A 23,175-nucleotide genomic window follows, 5' to 3' on the forward strand; every position below is an offset into this window, starting at 1 on the left:
GACGGTGCATAAGGTAAATGAGTATCTGGTGACCTATTTCCAGCCCAAAAGGTGGCGCTCAAACGATCATTCATAGATCAAATTAGCAGAACACGTCACGAGCAGCTTGCACTCTTCACAACAACACGCTGTGCACTGTCGAATTAAAAAATGACCGAACGCAGTGCAAAATTGAACATTCTCAAGTTTGTGAAAATTGTGTCGTTTAGCTTGTTATTAGTTATATTAGGCTTTTTCGTTGCAGCCACTGTAAGGACACTAACGTTTGATGTGAATGCAGGACTTCAACTTGCACACTGGGAGAAGACGAACAATATTGCGTCTGATATAAACCAGCACCAGAGAGAGGAGCTTCTAGCGAATTTCAGAGGTGAGATCCGGACTAATTCGATCATCAAGCTGAGCAGATTTGTCAACCTATGCTGTGTGAATGAATAATCGCTATAATGTGGACACCATATTTGCTCAACGCCGCCTGCTTTTTTTGTACGCAGACGCAATCCGGATTCCCACCGTGTCAACCACGGAGACGCAGCTCAACACCACCGCATTGCGCGAGTTCGACGGCCTCCTGAGGAAAGGTAAGCTACCGGATACCTACTGTTATACTTGGTTTAGGAGCAGGTACATGCTGCATAGGCGGTTATATTATAACCGGTTACTGTAGGAAATGTTTTCACTGAGTACACTAGCCCACAAGGCCCATTAGCCCACTGAGCACAAGGCCGGCAAATGGCGATAAGGATCCCTTTCATTTTACTGTACGAAAGGAATGCATGGCGCTGGTCGTTCTCAATAAAACGTCACAATAAGAGAGCATTCGATTTGCCTGCTGGGGGGCATGGAGTCCCCCAGCTCCGCAGAAAGCATTAACTGCCTGCCGTTTTCAAGGAAATATTACATATGTTAACTATTTGGAATGTCATCTCCTCATGAAGAACACAGAACTACAAATGTATTATTATTCCATGCAAAACAATTGCGCACATTTATATTTATCATCAGTTATACAGCAAGTAACAGCATGTTTTTCATGACTAGTATGTAATTTGAGTTGTAGCCTCACCACATCTCTGAGTAGAATCCCACAGTGGAGGTGTCATAATACCCATAAAACCTAGTAGTCAAACATTTTCCCATAAGGGATTTTAGAAACACTTAAAAATAAGGGCTGTGTTTTGTGTAGGCTTACCTTGGCTTGAGGTTTTGATAACCATGTACATCTCTCTCTCTTATATCAATATATTCGGCTCTATTTACTCTCAGATTAAAAAATGCTAATTGGTATCAATTTAGACATCATGTCAAAACTACAAATCTCTGCAAGTTCCTGCATGTCATATCTAGCTGATACCTTTACTAATGGGTATTGTGTCAATTTAAAACTTGCACAAGACAGTTCACAGAATTGTCCATTTAAATAAATGTAGCCTATTTATTTATTACTACATTTAGCTAACATTATAAATCAATCAAATGTATTTATGAAGCCGTTGTTACATCAGCAGATGTCACAAAGTGCTTATAGAGAAACCCAGCCTAAAATAGAAAGCAATGCAGGTGTAGAAGCATGGTGGCTAAAACTCCTTAGAAAGGCAGGAACTTAGGAACAAACCTAGAGAGGAACCAGGCTCTGAGGGGTGGCCAGTCCTCTTCTGGCTGTGCTGGGTGGAGATTATGAGAGTACATGGTCATTAAGGCCAGATCGTTCTTCAAGATGTTCAAACATTCATAGATGACCAGCAGGGTCAAATAATAATAATCACAGTGGTTGTAGAGGGTGCACCAGGTCAGCACCTCAGGAGTAAATGTCAGTTGGCTTTTCATAGCTGAGCATTGAGGTTGAGATGTTTATTTATTTTATTAGGCAAGTCAGTTAAGAACAAATTCTTATTTACAATGACGGCCTAGGAACAGTTAGTTAACTGCCTTGTTCAGGGGCAGAACGACAGATTTGTATCCTTGTCAGCTCGGGGATTTGATCTTGCAACCTTTCGGTTACTAGTCCAACGCTCTAACCACTAGGCTACGCTGCCGCCCCTGTGTGGTAGAGGGAGGGGGAGAGAGGGTCCAAAACAGCAGGTCTGGTGAACCGGTCAGGGTTCCATAGCCGCAGGCAGAACAGTTGAAACTGGAGCAGCAGCATGACATATGTGTATGTGGACTAGGGCTGTTACGGTGACCATATTACCGTCACACCGGTGGTGACTAGTCATGAAGGCAGTCTAATTCCACGTGACCGCTTAGTCACGGTAATTAGGCTCCCGAGTGGCGCAGCGGTCTAAGGCACTGCATCTCAGTGCAAAAAGCGTCATTACAGGCCCTAGTTCGATTCCAGGCTATATCACAACCAGCTGGGATTGGGAGTCCCATAGGGCGGTGCACAATTGGCCCAGTGTCGTCCGGTTTGGCCGGGGTAGGCCGTCATTGTAAATAAGAATTTATTCTTAACTGACGGTTAGCTAAAATGTAAAAATAATAACTTTTGAAGTCAATTTTGACAAGCTGTGTCCCGTCTAGACACGACCCTGGCTAAACATCAGGAAGTAGCATTAGCCACTACCATGGGAGTGGAAAATGTTGTTTCATCAAGAAAGTATGCATACTTTCCCAAAGAAATTCTGCCTTCTCGCTATTAAATGAGTTAAGGAGGAAATTGATGCCTTTGCAGCCTGAATGGAGAATGTACAACAACAACAAAAAGTCCAAATCAAATGTTATGTCACATACACATGGTTAGCAGATGTTAATGCGAGTGTAGAGAAATGCTTGTGCTTCTAGTTCCGACCGTGCAGTAATATCCAACGAGTAATCTAACCTAACAATTTCACAACAGTTACCTTATACACAAGTGTAAATGAATGAATATGTACATAACAAAAATATATGAATGAGTGATGGTATAGAACGGCATAGGCAAGATGCAGTAGATGGTATAGAGTACAGTATATACATATGAGATGAGTAATGTAGGACATGTAAACATATAAAAGTGGCATTGTTTAAAGTGGCTAGTGATACATTACATCAAGATGGCCAGATGCAGTAGATGGTATATCCCCCACGGGGGATACTAGTGTATAGCCTGCTGCATGCATTCCCTTTAGACCATAAGATGAAACGACTCAATATCGCCATCTGCCGGCCTTTGGGCTTTGAGCACATAAAGTTACCAATTAGCATTTCGACACTGCTTTCTGATACTCAAGCAGAAATGCATCTGAGTTTACGTCAAATCCACTATTTTAAAAGCTTATTAGAAATGCCCTTAAAAAAAAAGATTTCAGTTTTGAAACTGCAGTAAAAGTGCAGTAACTGCAGTCGACTGTGGTATTTTGGATGCAGTATTTGCACTCTGAGTGCAATTTCTTTTCGTAAGGGTGGTATCATGCATTTCCTAACACTTAACAGATTTTTTTTTTCCCTCTGCCAGCTTTCCCTACAGTGTTTTCTTCCCACCTGGTCCAGCATGAGGTTGTGGCCAACTACAGCCACCTGTTCTGGGTGCCGGGCTCTGACCTGGCCCTCGTCCCCTACATGCTGCTGGCCCACATAGATGTGGTTCCTGCTGAGGAGAGAGACGGATGGGAGGCCCCACCATTCTCTGCAAAGGAGATAAATGGATTCATCTACGGGAGAGGGACCATCGATAACAAGCAGTCTGTCATGGTGAGGCCGTGAGGGTTGACTGTGGGTATATGTTCATGGAACCTGGGTGTTCTAAGAACAAGGACCAGATTGTAGAGATAAAACATACCAAACATAGATTTATCTTTATGAGCTAGAGGCCCAAGAGCATTGCTTAATCAACAATGTGGTTGCTGTTTTTCTCACCCAATAATACGATTTCACATTGTGAGAATTTAACCAGACAATATTTTCACTGTAGGGAATTCTCCAGGCGCTGGAGTACCTGTTGATAAGAGGTTATTCACCGCGAAGGGGATTCTTCATTGGTCTGGGTCATGATGAGGAGGTTTGTGAAGTTGGTACAGGTATTTACAGTTGAAGTCGGAAGTTTACATACATTTAGGTTGGAGTCATTAAAACTCGTTTTTCAACCACTCCACAAATGTCTTGTTAATTAACAAACTATAGTTTTGGCAAGTCGGTTAGGACATCTACTTTGTGCATGACACAAGTCATTTTTCCAACAATTGTTTGCAGACAGATTATTTCACTTATCACAATTCCTGTATCACAATTCCAGTGGGTCAGAAGTTTACATACACTAAGTTGACTGTGCCTTTAAACAGCTTGGAAAATTCCAGAAAATGATGTCATGGCTTTAGAAGCTTCTGATAGGCTAATTGACATAATTTGAGTCAATTGGAGGTGTACCTGTGGATGTATTTCAAGGCCTACCTTCAAACTCAGTGCCTCTTTGCTTGACAGCATGGGAAAATCAAAAGAAATCAGCCAAGAACTCAGAAAAAAAGTCTGGTTCATCCTTGGGAGCAATTTCCAAATGCCTGAAGGTACCACGTTCATCTGTACAAACAATAGTACGCATGTATAAATACCATGGGACCACGCAGCCGTCATACCGCTCAGGAAGGAGACGCGTTCTGTCTACTTGAGATGAACGTACTTTGGTGCGAAAAGTGCAAATCGATCCCAGAACAACAGCAAAGGACCTTGTGACGATGCTGGAGGAAACGGGTACAAAAGTATCTATATCCACAGTAAAACAAGTCCTATATCGACATAAACTGAAAGGCCGCTCAGCAAGGAAGGAGCCACTGCTCCAAAACAGCCATAAAAAAGCCAGACTACGGTTTGCAAGTGCACATGGGGACAAGATTGTACTTTTTGGAGAAATGTCCTCTGGTCTGATGAAACAAAAATAGGACTGTTTGGCCATAATGACCATCGTTATGTTTGGAGGAAAAAGGGGGAGGCTTGCAAGCTGAAGAACAGCATCCCAGCTGTGAAGCACAGAGGTGGCAGCATCATGTTGTGGGGGTGCTTTGCTGCAGGAGGGACTGGTGCACTTCACAAAATAGATGGCATCATGAGGGAGGAAAATGATATGGATATATTGAAGCAACATCTCAAGACATCAGTCAGGATGTTAAAGCTTGGTCGCAAATGGGTCTTCCAAATGGACAATGACCCCAAGCATACTTCCAAAGTTGTGGCAAAATGGCTTAAGGACAACAATGTCAAGGTATTGGAGTGGCCATCACAAAGCCCTGACCTCTATCCCATAGAAAGTTTGTGGGCAGAACTGAAAAGCATGTGTGAGCAAGGAGACCTATAAACCTGACTCGGTTACACTAGCTCTGTCAGGAGGATTGGGCCAAAATTCACCCAACTTATTGTGGGAAGCTTGTGGAAGGCTACCCGAAATGTTTGACCCAAGTTAAACAATTTAAAGGCAGTACACTCAGTATTTTGGTAGCATGTAAACTTCTGACCCGCTGGGAATGTGATGAAAGATATAAAAGCTGAAATAAATAATTATCTCTACTATTATTCTGACATTTCACATTCTTAAAATAAAGTGGTGATCCCTAACTGACCTAAAACAGGGAATAATTACTTGGATTAAATGTCAGGAATTGTGAAAAACTGAGTTTAAATGTATTTGGCTAAGGTGTATGTGAACTTCTGACTTCAACTGTATTTCACTAACTGAAAAGGGACAGAAATCAGAAACAGGATTTTGTCTGTCTACTGTAGGTGAGTGGCTTCCAGGGGGCAATGAACATAGTGAGGGTGCTGAAGAAGAAAGGGGTACAGCTGGCGTTTGTTCTGGATGAGGGTCTGGCTGTGCTGGATGGAGTCATCAGTGGTCTGGAGGGGCCTGCTGCTCTGTAAGCATTCATTCACTCTTCTCTCACATTTAGTGTCTTTCTAAGTGATTATAACCACTGCCCCAATTAAAGGCCCAATGTAGCCATTTTTATCTCAGTATGAACTCATTTCTGGGTAACAATTAAGTACCATTATAATAGTTTCCATTAAAATTGTCAAAAATCTAAATAGATTTTTAGCAAAAAATAATTTCTTAAGCAAGAATTTAGTTAGGACTGTCTGGGAGTGGTCTGAGTGAGGGGTGTAATTGGAAGGGCCTAATGGGAGGGATATGTAACCTGAAAACACTCTGTTGTTGGCAGAGAGGTTTGGAACTCTCTTTTATTGGTCTATTAACTTATACTGCCTGGTGACGTCAACAGGCAAGCCAAAACTCCACCCATGCAAAACCTGCTGATTACAAGGTCCTGCGTAAATTGTATTTTCAACCAGCAACTATCAGAAAATAACATTAGCTTGGTTTCCATCCAATTGGCGACAGATTTTCATGCGACTATTTAAAAATGTGCATACAACAATATACACATTTTCCCACCAGAGATGTTTCCATCAACCGGACTTATTGTGGATAAAAGGCTATGTGTGATGACACAACTTTTGCGGTTAAATTACTGAATAAAAAAATACACGTTAAATGGGTCTCTATTGATGGTTTTGTCACAAACTGTTGCGTTTATATAGCAAATGTGACCACTCTAGCCAACGGCTTGCAGATAGATTGCGGGGTAGGCTACCTACATGATGAGATGATTATGGATGAGAGCAAGATCATTTTTAATTGTCAAATGGAAGCCAAGCATTGATCATCATGTCACTAGAATAAGATCCTCAATATTTCTTGGAAAGGAGCATCAAGATCATCACTGTGCACTTTCACCACCCTGTGAAGTTCATCATAACTTCTTTCATCTGTAGCCTAATAAACTGCATGCTTTCCCGAGTCGTAGTGGAAGGAACACACAACATATCGTCTCGTGACTCCAAGTTTACTTCGATATGATGCTTATTATCAATATTTGTGTCAATTCTCGTCTAATTAATTTTCCGCACACAAAAAGATCCCACTATGTCGAACGAATAAATTGTCTGTCCACATTTATAAAATTGTACCAGCTGTTTCCATCAACCAGGTCATGATTTTTTTCCTTGCGTCACGTAGTTCATCTGCATGAAATGGTTGGGTGGAAACCTGGTTACTGATCAAAGTTTTACACTTTTACAGTGTTAGTTTCATCAGCTGTTGTACAATATGATATAAAACACAACTTAAATATGGTTTACGTCATAGATTGCTATCACAGTATATTAAAAGTGTATATGCCTGCCAAGTGCAATCACTGGAGAATAAACTGGATGAGCTCCATTTGAGACTATCCTACCAACGGGACATTTAAAACGGTAATATCTTATGTTTCACCGAGTGGTGGCAGAACGACGACATGGATAATATACAGTTGACTGGATTTTTCATGCATCGGCAGGACAGAACAGCTATGTCTGGTAAGACGATGGGTGGTGGTGTTTGTCTATTTGTCAAAAACAGCTCATGCGCGATGTCTAATATTAAAGAAGTCTTGAGGTATTGCTCGCCTGAGGTAGAGTACCTCATGATAAGCTGTAGACCACACTATCTACCAAGAGAGTTTATCTATATTTTTCGTAGCCATCTATTTACCACAAACCGATGCTGGCACTAAGACTGCACTCAACGAGCTGTATAAGGCCATAAGCAAACAAGAAAATGCTCATCCAGAAGAGGCTCTCCTAGTGGCCATGGGACTTTAATGCAGGCAAACTTAAATCTGTTTCACCTAATTTCTACCAGCATGTTACATATGCAACCAGAGGAGGGGGAAAAAAATTCTAGACCACCTTTCCACACACAGAGATGCATACAAAGCTTTCCCTCACCCTCCATTTGGCAAATCTGACCATAATTCTATCTTCCTGATTCCTGCTTACAAGCAAAATTTCAAGCAGGACGTACCAATGACTCACTCAATACGGAAGTGGTCAGATGATGCGAATGCTACGCTACAGGACTGTTATGCTAGCATAGACTGGAATATGTTCTGAGATTCACCCAATGACATTGAGGAGAATACCACCTCAGTCACAGGCTTAAATGCATCGACGACATCGTCCCTGCAGTGACCATACATGCATATCCCAACCAGAAGCCACAGGCAACATCTAGAGCTGCCGCTTTCAAGGAGCGGGACACTAATCCGGATGCTTATAAGAAATCCCGCTATGCCCTCAAATAAACCATCAAATAGGCAAAGCGTCAGTACAGGACTACGACTGAATCCTACTACACCGACTCTGACGCGCTACGGATGTGGCCAGGCTTGCAAACTATTAGACTACAAAGGGAAAACCAGCCGCGAGCTGCCCAGTGACGCCAGCCTACCAGAAGGGCTAAATGCCTTTTATGCTTGCTTCAAGGCTAGCAACTGCCTTTAAATTGTTTAACTTGGGTCAAACATTTTGGGTAGCCTTCCACAAGCTTCCCACAGTAAGTTGGGTGGATTTTGGCCCGATCCTCCTGACAGAAAATTCACAAGGCCGAGGGGCCAGATGGATTACCAGGACGTGTACTCAGGGCATGCGCGGACCAACTGGAAAGTGTCTTCACTGACATTTTCAACCTCTCCCTGATCTAGTCTGTAATACCTACATGTTTCAAGCAGACCACCATAGTCCCTGTGCCCATGAAAGCAAAGGTTACCTGCCAAAATGACTACCGCCCCGTAGCACTCACGTCGGCAGTCATGAAGTGCTTTGAAATGCTGGCCTTTTTTTTAAATTTTTTTTTTAACCTTTTTACTTTACTAGGCGAATCAGTTAAGAACAAATTCTTATTTACAATGATGGTGTACCTGGGAACAGTGGGTTAACTGCCTTGTTCAGGGGCAGAACAAAATATTTTTACCTTGTCAGCTCGGGGATTCGATCCAGCACCCTTTCGGTTACTGGCCCAACGTTCTAACCACTAGGCTACCTGCCGCCCCATGTCTTGGCTGACATCAACACCATCATCCTAGAAACCCTAGACCCACTCCAATTTGCATACCGCCTGAACAGATCCACAGATGCCGCAATCTGTCACACTCCACACTGCCCTTTCCCACCTGGACAAAAGGAACACCTATGTGAGAATGCTGTTCATTGACTACAGCTCAGCATTCAACACCATAGTGCCCAGGAAGCTCATCACTAAGCTAAGGACCCTGGGATTAGAATCCTCCCTCTGCAACTGGATCCTGGACTTCCTGATGGACCGCCCCCAGGTGGTAAGGGTAGGCAACAGCATATCTGCCACGTTGATCCTCAACACAGGGGCCCCTCATGGGTGCGTGCTTAGTCTACTCCTGTACTCCCTGTTCACCCACAACTGCGTGGCCAAGCATTTTATTTTATTTTATTTATTTATTTATTTCACCTTTATTTAACCAGGTAGGCAAGTTGAGAACAAGTTCTCATTTACAACTGCGACCTGGCCAAGATAAAGCAAAGCAGTTTGACAACATACAACAACACAGAGTTACACATGGAGTAAACAACATACAGTCAATAATACAGTAGAAAAAAAATAAGACTATATACAATGTGAGCAAATGATGTGAGATAAGGGAGGTAAAGGCAAAAAAATGCCATGGTGGCAAAGTAAATAAAGTATAGCAAGAAAAACACTGGAATGGTAGATTTGTAGTTTGAAGAAAGTTCAAAGTTCAAATATAAATAATATGGTGCAAAGGAGCAAAATAAATAAATACAGTAGGGGAAGAGGTAGTAGTTTGGGCTAAATTATAGATGGGCTATGTACAGGTGCAGTGATCTGTGAGCTGCTCTGACAGCTGGTGCTTAAAGCTAGTGAGGGAGATAAGTGTTACCAGTTTCAGAGATTTTTGTAGTTCATGACTCCAACACCGTCATTAAGTTTGCTGACGACACAACAGTGGTAGGCCTGTTTACCGACAATGATGAGACAGCCTATAGGGAGGTCAGAGACCTGGTAGTGTGGTGCCAGGACAACAACCTTTCCCTCAATGCGAGCAAGAAAAAGGAGCTGATTGTGGACTATAGGAAAAGGAGGGCCGACCACTCCCCCATTCTCATCGACGGGGCTGTAGTGGAGCGGGTCGTGAGTTTCAAGTTCCTTGGTGTCCACATCAACAACAAACTATCATGGTCCAAACACATCAAGACAGTCATGTAGAGGGCACAACAATGACTTTTCCCCCTCAGGAGACTGAAAAGATTTGGCATAGGTCCTCAGATTCTTAAAACGTTCTACAGCTACACCATCGAGAGCATCCTGACCGGTTGCATCAACGCCTGGTATGACAGCTGCTCGGCATATGACCGCAAGGCGCTACAGAGTGTAGTGCGTACGTCCCATTACGTCACTGGGGCCAAGCTTCCTGTCATCCAGGATCTATAGAAAAAGGCCCCAAAAATTGTCAAAGACTCCAGTCACCCAAGTCATAGACACGGCAAGCAGTATTGGAGCGCCAAGTCTGGGTCCAAAAGGGTCCTCAACAGCTTCTACCCCCAAGCCATAGGACTGCTGAACGATTAATCAAATGGCCACCCAGACTGTTTGCATTGATTTCCCCCCACCCTCTCTTTATTTTTACACTGCTGCAACTTGCTGTTTATCTATGAATAGTCACTTTACCCCTACTGACATGTACAAATTTCCTCGACTAACTTGTGCCCCTACACATTGACTCGGTACCGGTACCCCCTGTATATAGCCTCGTTATTGTTATTTTGTGTTCCTTTTTCAAATGCTTGTACATTTGAAGTCGGAAGTTTATACACCTTAGCCAAATACATTTAAACTCAGTTTTTCACAATTCCTGACATTTAATCCTAGTAAAATGTCCCTGTCATAGGTCAGTTAGGATCACCACTTTATTTTAAGAATGTGAAATGTCAGAATAATAGCAGAGAGAATGATTTATTTCAGCTTTAATTACTTTTTTCACATTCCCAGTGGGTCAGAAGTTTACATACACTCTGAGTATTTTGTTAGCACTGCCTTTAAATTGTTTGACTTGGGTCACATGTTTCAGGTAGCCTTCCACAAGCTTCCCACAATAAATTGGGTGAATTTTGGCCCATTCCTCCTGACAGAGCTGCTGTAACTGAGTCAGGTTTGTAGGCCTCCTTGCTCACACGCTTTTTCAGTTCTGCCGACAAATTTTCAATGGGATTGAGGTCAGGGCTTTGTGATGGCCACTCCAATACCTTGACTTTGTTGTCCTTAAGCCATTTTGCCACAACTTTGGAAGTATGCCCTGGGTTATTGTCCATTTGGAAGACCCATTTGCGACCAAGCTTTAACTTCCTGACTGATGTCTTGAGATGTTGCTTCAATATATCCACATAAGTGTCCTTCCTCATGATGCAATCTATTTTGTGAAGTGCACCAGTCCCTCCTGCAGCAAAGCACCCCCACAACATGATGCTGCCACCCCCGTGCTTCATGGTTGGGGTGGTGTTCTTCAGCTTGCAAGCCTCCCCTTTTTTCCTCCAAACATGATGGTCATTATGGCCAAACAGTTCTATTATTGTTTCATCAGACCAGAGGACATTTCTCCAAAAAGTACGATCTTTTTCCCCATATGCAGTTGCAAACCGTAGTCTGGCTTTTTTATGGTGGGTTTGGAGCAGTGGCTTCTTCCTTGCTGAGCGGCCTTTCAGGTTATGTCGATATATGGACTCGTTTTACTGTGCATATAGATACTTTTGTACCTGTTTCCTCCAGCATCTTCACAGGGTCCTTTGCTGTTGTTCTGGGATTGATTTGCACTTTTCGCACCAAGGTACGTTCATCTCTAGGAGACAGAACGCGTCTCCTTCCTGAGCGGTATGACGGCTGCGTGGTCCCATGGTGTTTATACTTGCGTACTATTGTTTGTACAGATGAACGTGGTACCTTCAGGTGTTTGGAAATTGCTCCCAAGGATGAACCTGCCTTGTGGAGGTCTAAAAAAAAAAATTCTGAGGTCTTGGCTGATTTCTTTTGATTTTCCCATGTCAAGCAAAGAGGCACTGAGTTTTAAGGTAGGCCTTGAAATACATCCACAGGTACACCTCCAATTGACTCAAATGATGCCAATTAGCCTATCAGAAGCTTCTAAAGCCATGACATCATTTTATGGAATTTTCCAAGCTGTTTAAAGGCACAGTCAACTTAGTGTATGTAAACTTCTGACCCACTGGAATTGTGATACAGTGAAATAATCTGTCTGTAAACAATTGTTGGAAAAATGACTTGTCATGCACAAAGTAGATGTCCTAACCGACTTGCCAAAACTATAGTTTGTAAACAATAAATGTGTGGAGGGGTTGAAACACACAGGTTGAAGTCATTAAAACTTGTTTATGTGAACTTCCGACTTCAACTGTAAGTAAGCATTTCACTGTAAGGTCTACACCTGTTGTATTCGGCACATGTGACATAATATTTGATTTTTATTTGCTTTGCCTGTGTGTGTGTGTGTGTGTGTGTGTGTATATGTCAGGATTGGGATCAGTGAGAAGGGGCTAGCCACGGTGAAGCTGAGCGTTTCCAAGGCCCCGGGTCATTCCTCCATGCCTCCCAGGGAGAGCAGCATAGGCATCCTGGCAGGAGCAGTCAAAAGGTAAGAGGGGTTAGTGAATCGTCACAGCTACGGCTGGGAATTGTCAGGGACCTCCAGATACATTATCACAGTACTTAGGTGCTGAGGTTGGCTTGCTATTCAAAAGAAGATGGAGAACAAGCTATAGGATGAAAAATACCACCGTTTTAGTGAAAACTGCAGCCCAATAGCGCTACCTAGATTTTTTTTTTAAAATTTTTTTACAAATTGTTAGTTGGAGTCAAAGTATCAATTTTATAATGTGGTAATATGTAAGTGTATTTTATTTATATATATATATATGTATGTATGTATGTATGTATGTATGTATGTATGTATGTATTTTATTTATATATATATGTGTGTGTGTGTGTGTGTGTGTGTGTGTATGTATATATATATATATGCAACCAGGCAATTCCAGGTTAAAGCTTTTATCCCTTATTGATGTCAGGTTAAATAAATATTTAAGTCCCTTTGAACGGGTTATGGTAGTAGGTGCCAGGTGCACCGGTTTGTGTCAAGAACTGTTGGGTTTTTCACGCTCAACAATTTCCCATATCAAGAATGGTCCACCACCCAAAGGACATCCAGCTAACTTCACACAACTGTGGGAAGCATTGGAGTCAACATGGTCCAGCATCCCTGTGGAACGCTTTCAACACATTGTAGAGACAATGCCTCTATGAATTGAGGCTCTTCTGAGAGCAAAGGGGGGGATCAACTTAATATTAGGAAGGTGTTCCTAATGTTTGATATACTCAGTATATAGAGCATGAGACAACATTTTACAAGGTCCAAGTTCCCTCTTAGGACCTTTTCCGTTAATAATATTAGGAAACTCAGTAAAGGGAGGAACCTTTGAAGCTAAGCCCACATTCTCTAAGTCTAAGCACACGTGATCTGTTTCGTCAGGTTGGAGGAGAACCCAATGCCCAGGTTGTTTGGTGAAGGCCCTGAACGTGGGACCTTTGAACACCTGGCTCACAAGGTAATGCTGTGTTTCTAACCTCAGGCCTCAGACATCCTATGAGTGCTATAGAGTGATAAAGGGAAAGTTCCATCAAATTACAACATCTATTTGTCAGTAATTAAAAACATTTTTTTTTATCACTTTCTTTCTCACAGTTTAGGCTCCCACTCAAATTTGTCATGTCGAATATGTGGCTGTTCTCCCCACTCCTTGGAAGGTAATTTTCCACTCTGAATTTCACTGGCTTGTTCCATCTTTGATTATTTGAATAACATGCAAATTTATACTCCTATAAAATATACAGATACCTTATGTAGTGGGAATTTATGGTGTTGATTTAATTATGAAACCTAATTAAACAGCTTTTATTTGCGTTACAGAGTAATGGAAAGAAGACCTGATACAAATGCTTTTGTGAGAACGACAACTGCAATCACTATGTTCAACTCAGGAGTTAAGGTACAATATCTAGTCATGATAAATTATATATCGTGCATGAAGTTATCTGTTAAATGCCCGCACTAGTAGAAATCCACTTTTCGGAGCTGGAAGACAATGGCCAGAAACCACAAGTGTCTAGCCAGATAATGAAAAGGCACCTGCAAAGGAACTTATAGTTACATGTCATTTTCAGTAGCCTATCATTTCACTTCCCCTGTGAGAACCTTGAACACTGTCTGACTTGGCTTTTCTGTACCGCAGCCAAAGCCTGTCAGCAGCCTACCAAAAGTTGCATCATTTCCATTCCAAATATAGAAAAATGCATATCAGCTATCTTTCAATAGTTATCCGTATTACCTGAGCTTCATCTTATTCTTTTCTATTTCTATGGTGGATTCACGTCCAGTGGTTTCCATCTGCGGCAAAGTTTTCCCTAAATCAGTGCTTATGACAAATCCAGCTCCAGAACCAGCCCTAGAGCCAGCTAGCTAATCTTTTGAATACGGTGTAGTAAAAAAATAAACGGCAACAACGGATAACGTTAGCTAGCTAGATAATGTTAGCATGCTAACTATACTGCTGTCGGTGCCCTATTGGTGGATGTTTAAAAACTCCAAGTGGAAATTCCCACACCCAATTTGTGAATATGTATAAGTAGCCTTTGTCATACTTTAGTTGTGGAACCTAAATGTGTATTACACCTCTAGGACAGGAAATTACATTGAAATAGTGGCGGCAACTTCCTCTGGGGGAGTCCTTTAATTACATACAGATGTTTCTTTCTTCACAGGTTAACATTCTTCCTTCCCAAGCTGAGGCCTATGTGAATCTGCGGATACATTCCGCACAGTCACTACAAGAGGTGGGGATTAGTATTTACTGCAAGCTCTGTCTAAAGCCAGGTTCCTCAACTGGTGGCCCACGGACCAAATTGGCCAATGGGTGATTTTTATTTGGCACCCAAAGTTTTCTGAGCAAAAAATATTTTTAATTATTGTTTTAGTCAAATATGATATCTGTTTGCAGGCAATTTGCAGTCTACAAATTATTTGTAATTATGTTCCTGACCATCTGCTCAAAGAAAATTGTCCTGCGGCTGAATCTAGTTGGTGATCCCTGGTCTAATGAATGGTGCTGCGGCATTGCAAATCTACTGCTATCTATATGGTTCAACCACATGCTATATTAAAAACTCATGTTACTTATCTATTATATTAGCTAGAATCATATGGCCCTCTTACAAAAGTAAAACATTGAAAATGTATTTAATTTAGTCATGCTGGCAACTTTGAAGTACAGTTGAAGGAAACTGTTCAGTTTTCACAATGATAGTGTATTTGTCCTCTTGTCAGGTTTTGGAGTTGATCCAGTCCACAGTGGGAGATGAGAGGGTGAAGATGGAGCTAGTGGATGGCTTTGACCCGCTGCCTGTCAGCTCCTACGATGAAACATCCTTTGGGTTCCAGATCATCAAGAAGACTGTGCTGGACCAGTTCCCACAAGTTACTGTTGCCCCTGGTAAGAAATGGGAGTACGTGGAGAGGGAAGGGTATTAGTTTGGTTTGCCCACCATGATGTTGAAAATGTTTTCTGCTTATGAAATGGGTTGTTCAGGCAATGTTTTAGCATTTTTATGTCGACCAACTATCATATTCCAATGTGCAGGTATCTGCATCGGGAACACAGACAGCCGTCACTACACTGACCTGGCCAAGGACATCTATCGCTTTGCTCCTACATGGTTCAGACCAGGGGATGCCCAGAGGTAGGACACACACTGTAAAAGAAGTACTGTGAGCCATAACACCCACAAGGAAATATTCTGTATAGAAGCGCTCTCTCCAGCTAAAAACAAATCACATTTTATTGGTCACATAATCATATTTAGCAGATGTTGTTGCGGGTGTAGCGAAATGCTTGTGTTCAAATCATAATGTATTTAGCTCCAACAGTGCAGTAGTATCTAACAACGATTCACAACAATACACATACATCTAAAAGAATGGAATTAAGAAATATAGAAATATTAGATCGAGCAATGTCAGAATGGCATTGACTAAAATACAGTGTATACATATGAGATGAGTAAAGCAGTATGTAAACATTATTGAAGTGACTAGTGTTCCATTATTAAAGTGACCGGTGATTCCATGTCTATGTATATAGGGCAGCAGCCTTTAAGGTGCAGGGTTTGTGTAACCGGGTCAACGCCGTCTAATGATGGCTAATAAAGTCTGTTTTTTTAAGTCTCTTGGTCCCAGCTTTGATGCACCTGTACTGACCTCGCCTTCTGGATGATAGCAGGGTGAACAGGCCGTGGCTCAGGTGGTTGTTGTCCTTGATGATCTTTTTGGCTTTCCTGTGACATCGGGTGCTCTAGGTGTCCTGGAGGACAGGTAGTTTGCCCTCTGTGATGCGTTGGGCAGACCGCACCACCCTCTGGAGAGCCCTGCAGTTGTGGGTGGTGCAGTTGCCGTACCAGGCGGTGATATAGCCTGACAGGATGCTCTCAATTGTGCATCAAATTTCTTCAGCATCCTGAGGTTGAAGAGGCGCTGTTGTGCCTTCTTCACCACACTGTCTGTGTGGGTGGGCCATTTCAGTTTGTTAGTGATGTGTACACCAAGGAACTTGAAGCTTTCCACCTTCCCCACTGCGGTCCCGTCTGTGGATAGGGGTGTGCTCCCTCTGCTGTTTCCTGAAGTACACGATCAGCTCCTTTTGTTTTGTTGACGTTGGGTGAGAGGTTATTTTCCTGGCACCAGTCTTCCAGGGCCATCACCTCCCTGTAGGCTGTCTCGGCATTGTTGGTAATCAGGCCTACTACTGTTGTTTCGTCTGCAAACTTGATGATTGAGTTGGAGGCGTGCGTGGCCACGCCGTCATGGGTAAACAGGAAGTACAGGAGGGGGCTGAGCACGCACCCTTGTTGGGGCCCCTGTATTGAGGATCAGCATAGTAGAGGTGTTGTTTCCTACCTTCACCACCTGGGAGCGGCCCGTCAGGAAGTCCAGGACCCAGTTGCACAGGGCGGGGTTCAGACCCAGGGCCTCGAGCTTAATGATGAGCGTGGAGGGTACTATGATGTTGAATGCTGAGCTGTAGTCAATGAACAGCATTCTTACATAGGTATTGTTCTTGTCCAGATGAGATGGTGCAGTGCGATGGCGAAGAACTGTGGATCTATTGGGGCGTTAAGCAAATTGAAGTGAGTCTAGAGTGTCAGGTGATATGATCCTTAACTAGCCTCTCAAAGCACTTCATGATGACAGAAGTGAGTGTTATGGCGCAATAGTCATTTAGTTCAGTTACCTTTTACTTTCTTGGGTACAGGAACAATGGTGGACATCTTGAAGCAAGTGGGGACAGCGGACTGGGATAGGGAGAGATTGAATATGTACGTAAACACTCCAGCCAGCTGGTCTGCGCATCCTCTGAGGATGCGGCTAGGGATGCCGTCTTGCTCTGCAACCTTGCGAGGGTTAACACGCTTAAATGTCTTATTCATGTCTGCCATGGAGAAGGAGAGCCCACAGTCCTTGGTAGCGGGCAGCGTCGGTGGCACTGTGTTGTCCTCAAAGCGGGCGAAGAAGGTGTTTTAGTTTGTCCAGAAACACGGTTTTGAATGTAGTCATAACGATGTAGTCATAAGATTGTTGAACACAAGGCCCTGTTCTTTTGTTGATCATGAGACTAATACTCCACAGTCTTATGATCTAGCCATATGACACGGTGGAACCATAACATGTAAGTCAGCCCTATACACACACTGTGCCGACAAGGAGGGTTAAACAATGCACTATACTGCATTCAACAAATGAGAACGTCTCAACTTAATGTAGTTTGGCTACTATCTTTCTATCTTTTCCCTCTACATTTCCAGGTTCCATGGTATTAACGAGAGGATTTCTAAGAAGAACTACGAGGAACTGGTGGTTTTTTACTTTAATCTAATCCAGAACTGTGACATCAAGGACCTCCCTTCTCCCCACAGTGCTGGTCATGAGCTCTAAAGTTGTAGGGCATTATGGGTACTGTGGGCGGTGGTTGTGCTTTGGTGGTTCACTTCTCCATTGCTGCAAGTGTATGCCACTCTGGCTGTGTGTACACAGGCAGCCCAATTCTTATATTTGTTTCACTTGTTGGTCTTTTGACAATCAGATCTGAAAAATATCTGATGTGAAAAGTTTTGATTTGATTAGTCAAAAGACAAATTAGAATCTCAGAATTGGGCTGCCTGTGTAAACGCAGCCTCTTACATTCATAATCCAGATTACACTGTGTTGTTACATTATGTTTACCCTGTCAGGTTTGGTCCCTCCTATATTTTGGAAGAAGCACAGTTGTCTCGTGGTGATACTATATGATAAGCAACAAACCATGTGCACATTAGCATCTATCAATGCTATAGTTTGAATGAAGACAATCGGATTGTATTATCAATGAGTACAGCAATTCAATGTTACTAAGACATCAAAAGGGGTCAAAGTCTTACGAGGAACAGAAATAATACAGAGATTTTGATCTGGGTTACATTTTTTTAAAGAAAAGAACTTCCTACCCTGGTGACAGTATTGCATTAGAGATATGGAGTTAGATGTTGGTATGGCCATAGAAAAGCTGTTTTAATTGGTACAAAATCTATTTGATATGTTACTATTATTTTGTTACTGGTCATTGGCAACATGAATCTTGAAGTAGGTGATTGATGAAGTGTATGCAGCATGCATGTGAGAGAGGTATTATCTGATATTTGCTGGCCAAATTTCCTCCCTGTGGAATGGCATCTGTAAATGAATATTAAATTATAAAGATATGTAAATCAATTATTTTCAATGCACATTAATGGTATGAAGATTGAAATCGGGAGCTTTTAAAAGGAGAAGGGCCATAATATATGCTGTAATTTTGCATGCTATTTTACTTGCTCATTTCTATGAGGTATTTGAGAGCATTTTTTTATTTTAATTATGAATATTAAACACAGGTTAATTGAGGTGCAATACTTTCACAGTTATCTGAAACAGAGGATAATCTATTTTTCTTGAAATACTGCTGCCTAGTGTCAGAGGTACTGTGCCAATGACGCTAAAGATATTGTTGATGTGGGGGTGTAGTGAACATAATGGATAATAAACAAGATGCACTGTGGTGACGGCAATCTTTGTTTCCAGTTGATGTGTCCGAACAATGTAGTCAGACATGATTAAGTGTTCAGACAGTCCTTGCTATCCGGGATCCTTGGGACATCTCTACCCAACTGAAGTTGACATTTAAAATGGTTAGGGTAGTGGTTGCAGCGTTTCTGAAACTCTGTCCTCGGGGTGCACGTTTTGGTTTTTGCTCTAACACGACACGGCTTATTCAAATGATCAAAGCTTGATGATTAGTTGAATATTTTAATCAGTTGTGTTGTTCTAGGGCAAAAAATAAAACGTGCACCCCTTGGGGTCCCGAGGACTGAGTTTGGGAAACCCTGTGGTAGGGTTCAGGGTAGGGACGTCCCAAGGAATCCCGGTTAGGGAACCGTGTTCAGACAGTAGGTCTAAATCCATGCCACATTATTAACAAGTAGCCTCACAATATTGTGTTCTTATTCACCTATTGTAGACTATATACTTACTACTAAGTAGTAGCCTACTTTACAGTTGGAGTTAATGGCGTAACAACAAACATTTCAAACGAAAGGCAAATCACAATCAGCAGCAACAAATATTACATACAAACATTGCACAAGTACTTTATTTTAGCTCACTTTTGAATATCACAATAATTGTTATTCCATTGTAATTGGTGTACATATTGTCAAATCTAAACTAACGTAGGCACAGGGGTGGTGAAGTGGTCGTGGGAGGAAGGGGTGGCAAATTTGTCATACACAAGATGTGTTATTGTCAAGCATGGAATGATACAATGGGTGCGTTCGAGCGGATTACTTTTGTCAAGGAATTAGGGTGTTTTTGTTTGACCCACGCGAATGTGACCAAAGACATGACTGAAAAAGGAACCAACTTCATGTAGGCTATACAGAGGATAGCCTATATACAAATGAATGTGATATGAGCCTCTCAGTCATTTCTTGTACAATGAACAGACATGATTTCAGTTTGTGAGTGTGTGATATGGGGGTTGGAACCATGTTTATTTTGATATTAGAAAGAAAAACGTTTAGAAACAATGGCAACACTGCCCTATTAATTTGAGCCTTGCTGTTGGAAAACCACAGTGTCTGACTTTCGGCTGTCGTAGCTGCACCTCCCCCGACTTCACTCCTAAACTTTCGCCTACAGTCGTTTGCTTTCGCCTTAACACTCAAACGCACCCTTTGTCTTTGTTATACTAACTAAAGCTTCTCTTATGAGACTTTTACCTCTGTATTCTAGTAATGGCTGCTTATCTGAGGCCAGAAGAGAACGCCCATCAGAGGCTAGTCATCCAGAGCCCAGATAAAGGCCCCTACAAACTTGTTCACTTTAAGATAGCATGCCTATAAAATGACAAAATATTTTATTTCCTGAAACCATATAGCCATCAACCAATCACCATGTAACCAATAACAAAGACATTATGGTTTAAATGAGCAACAGACATTCCATTGCTAGAATTTACAGCCATCAACTGAAAGAGTCCTTTTTGCACTGTTGATACCTTTGTCTCAAAGTTTTCCCTGTTGTCAAATCCCACCCACTAATTTCCTTTGGTGGGGTCTAGGGAACCATCTGATCCTCAATCAACTGGACAGTTGCTCCTTGCAAGAAAGTGCAGATCTGGTGGAAGAGAAAAATAAACATACTGTATGTGTGTTGGAAAGCTGATCCTGGCATGCAGAATACCTGTTGTTTTGAATTGGTCCTGAGTATACTGAAAATGTGCATTAATGTATTGTGTTAAAAAAAAAAAAAGTAAAGTTTATCAGGTGTTTTACAACATTGTAGTACTTGAGCTCCCCTTCCTCTCAATCTGAAGCACCGCAGTACAGAGGGCTGTTGTGGTGTGTAAATCAAAACAAATCACATTTTATTGGTCACGGCCCAGACAGCTTGGGATGCCGTCTGGGCCGTCAGCCTTGCGAGGGTTAACACGCTTAAATGTCTTACTCACGTCGGCCAAGAAGAAGGAGAGCCCATAGTCCTTGGTAGCGGGCCGCGTCGGTGGCACTGTGTTATCCTCAAGGCCGGCGAAGGTGTTTAACTTGTCCAGAAGCAAGACGTCGGTGTCCCCGATGTAGCTGGTTTTCCCCTTGTAGTCCGTGATTGTCTGTAGACACTGCCACATACGTTCTGTGTCTGAGCCGTTGAATTGCGACTCCACTTTGTCTCTGTACTGCCTTTTTGAGTTCTGTTTTAACCTTTGAACTCACTTTCAACCTCTGCAATCTCATAAGCGTTGTCAGTGTTTCCATTCCCAGCAGCCACTGCAGCTGTGACCAGCAGCCTTGGTCTCCTGATGTCAGCACCCTCCTTCTCAAATGCCTCGAGCAACTGCTGGAACCAAATGGGACAGTGTATTTTGTTAATGTTATGAAATAATATAAGCTATCAAAATAAAGTCAGACACTCCATGTATAATCTCCCAGCAATTTAATAGGTATTTACCAACGTTTCGGCATCACTGTGCCTTCCTCAGGGTAATGTCATGAACACTTGAACCAGGTTATGTAGACACAGTGCAATTAGTGTAACCAATGACAATAGTGAGGAGTGTGTCATAATGATTAAGTTAATTAAAATGAATTAGTGAAACTGTTAAAGAGTATATGGCGTATTAAATATATTACGCTATTGTTATCATATAGAAACATAATGGAATATTGTACATCATATTAGCATCAACATACATTATTGTTTCATTTAATTTCACAATTTTGTATTTAATTTTTGTGACATGTAATCTTTTGGTTCAACCTTAATATATAATGAACATCATCATCTGAGAGAACAACATTTAAAGCAAAAAGTTCATTTGTACCTCCCCCCAAATGTAATGCATCCATAGAAACCTTCTGTAGGATTGTTGAAAATGATGTAGGTGACTTACTGAAAGACAACCAGAAACACAAATCCTATGATAATCTGAGTGGAGACGAGAGAATGGCTCTTAAGGACTTAAAGTCAGATCCTTTGATTATCATAAAAAATGTGACAAAGGAGGAGGAATTTGTATACAAAACAAATGTGACTATGTGAATGAATGTCGCCGACAACTATCTAAAGGTGACTTCTATCGCGAACTGAATTGTGACCCAACCCTGGAATTCCAGCATAATATCTCATCCACAGTGGAAAGCTGTTTGGAATCAGGACAAATCAATAAAAATAAGTTGAATTTCTATGTGTGAAATTTCCCAAGATACCAACTTTCTATACAGTCGCTAAATTACACGAACAAGAGTCTCCTCCTAGCAGCAATCGACTCTGTGCCATCCAACATTTCTACATTTGTGGATTACCACATTAAACCGATGGTTGAGAATCTCCCATCTTATGTCAAAGACACTACTCACATGATCTCATTGATAGAGGGTTTAGGAAGGATACCAGAGGGCACCCTGCTGGCCACTTTTGATGTGGAGAGCTTGTACACTAACATCCCACACACTGGAGGCTTGCTGAGAGACTCTACCCTTGCTCCATCCAATGATTGCGTCTTACAACTTACTGAACTGGTATTATCCCATAACTACTTTGTCTTTGAGTCAGACTCTTTTCTTCAAATTCGGGGTGTAGCCATGGGCTCCCCTTTTCCCCCCAACTATGCTAACCTGTATGTGGGACAATTTGAAGAAGCATTCCTTTATAAAACAGAGACACACCCCTTACTTTCTAAAATATTTCTATGGAAGAGATACACAGATGATGTCTTTGTGCTCTGGGAAGGAAGTCAGCAGGAACTAAATGAATTCCAAACTCTACTAAACGAGAGCTCTGAATACGTCAAATTCACCATGCAGACTGATGAGAGAAAAATAAACAGATCGCAATACCTAGAATGGTCTACCATATAGCCAGTTATGCAGGGTTAAATCGAATCTGTGGCCACCAGTCAGATTTTGACAGCAGCGCTAAAAAAAGACATAAATTCAAAATGAGAGGCTACAAGGACAAAACTCTTGATGCTACAGTGATGAAAGTATCTCAAAAACCAAGAGCGGAATTACTAAAAACTCAACCAAAAAGAAAAACAAAGCAACTGTCTTTTGCACTAAGTACACCAAGGGTTCAGAGAAAATGAAAGCAATCCTGAAAAAGCACTGGCATATTCTGCAATCAGACAAAAAAAATTGCACACCTCTTCAAGGAACCC

The 23,175-nt window shown here is 41.9% G+C and overlaps 1 protein-coding gene and 1 long non-coding RNA gene across 2 annotated transcripts; one reads left to right on the forward strand and one right to left on the reverse strand.

The window, feature by feature from the left end:
- Window positions 1-65: 65 nt before the first annotated feature.
- LOC115165780 (N-fatty-acyl-amino acid synthase/hydrolase PM20D1.2) lies at window positions 66-19,033 on the forward strand. Its single transcript, XM_029719138.1, has 13 exons — window positions 66-370; window positions 495-581; window positions 3,434-3,669; window positions 3,890-3,976; window positions 5,686-5,819; window positions 12,360-12,479; window positions 13,374-13,449; window positions 13,587-13,648; window positions 13,812-13,890; window positions 14,663-14,734; window positions 15,225-15,390; window positions 15,538-15,637; window positions 17,756-19,033. The coding sequence occupies exons 1-13, from the start codon at window positions 151-153 to the stop codon at window positions 17,883-17,885; spliced, it is 1,569 nt and encodes a 522-aa protein (XP_029574998.1). The 5' UTR covers window positions 66-150; the 3' UTR covers window positions 17,886-19,033.
- A 557-nt stretch (window positions 19,034-19,590) lies between these two features.
- On the reverse strand, window positions 19,591-22,664 carry LOC115165783 (uncharacterized). Its single transcript, XR_003870239.1, has 3 exons — window positions 22,376-22,664; window positions 20,974-21,356; window positions 19,591-20,639 (listed from the first exon to the last, which is right to left on the reverse strand). It is a non-coding gene; the product is annotated as an uncharacterized LOC115165783 (long non-coding RNA).
- Between the last annotated feature and the right edge of the window lie 511 nt (window positions 22,665-23,175).

The sequence above is a fragment of the Salmo trutta genome, chromosome 28, assembly GCF_901001165.1.
Source record: "Salmo trutta chromosome 28, fSalTru1.1, whole genome shotgun sequence".
NCBI classification, from domain to species: domain Eukaryota; kingdom Metazoa; phylum Chordata; class Actinopteri; order Salmoniformes; family Salmonidae; genus Salmo; species Salmo trutta.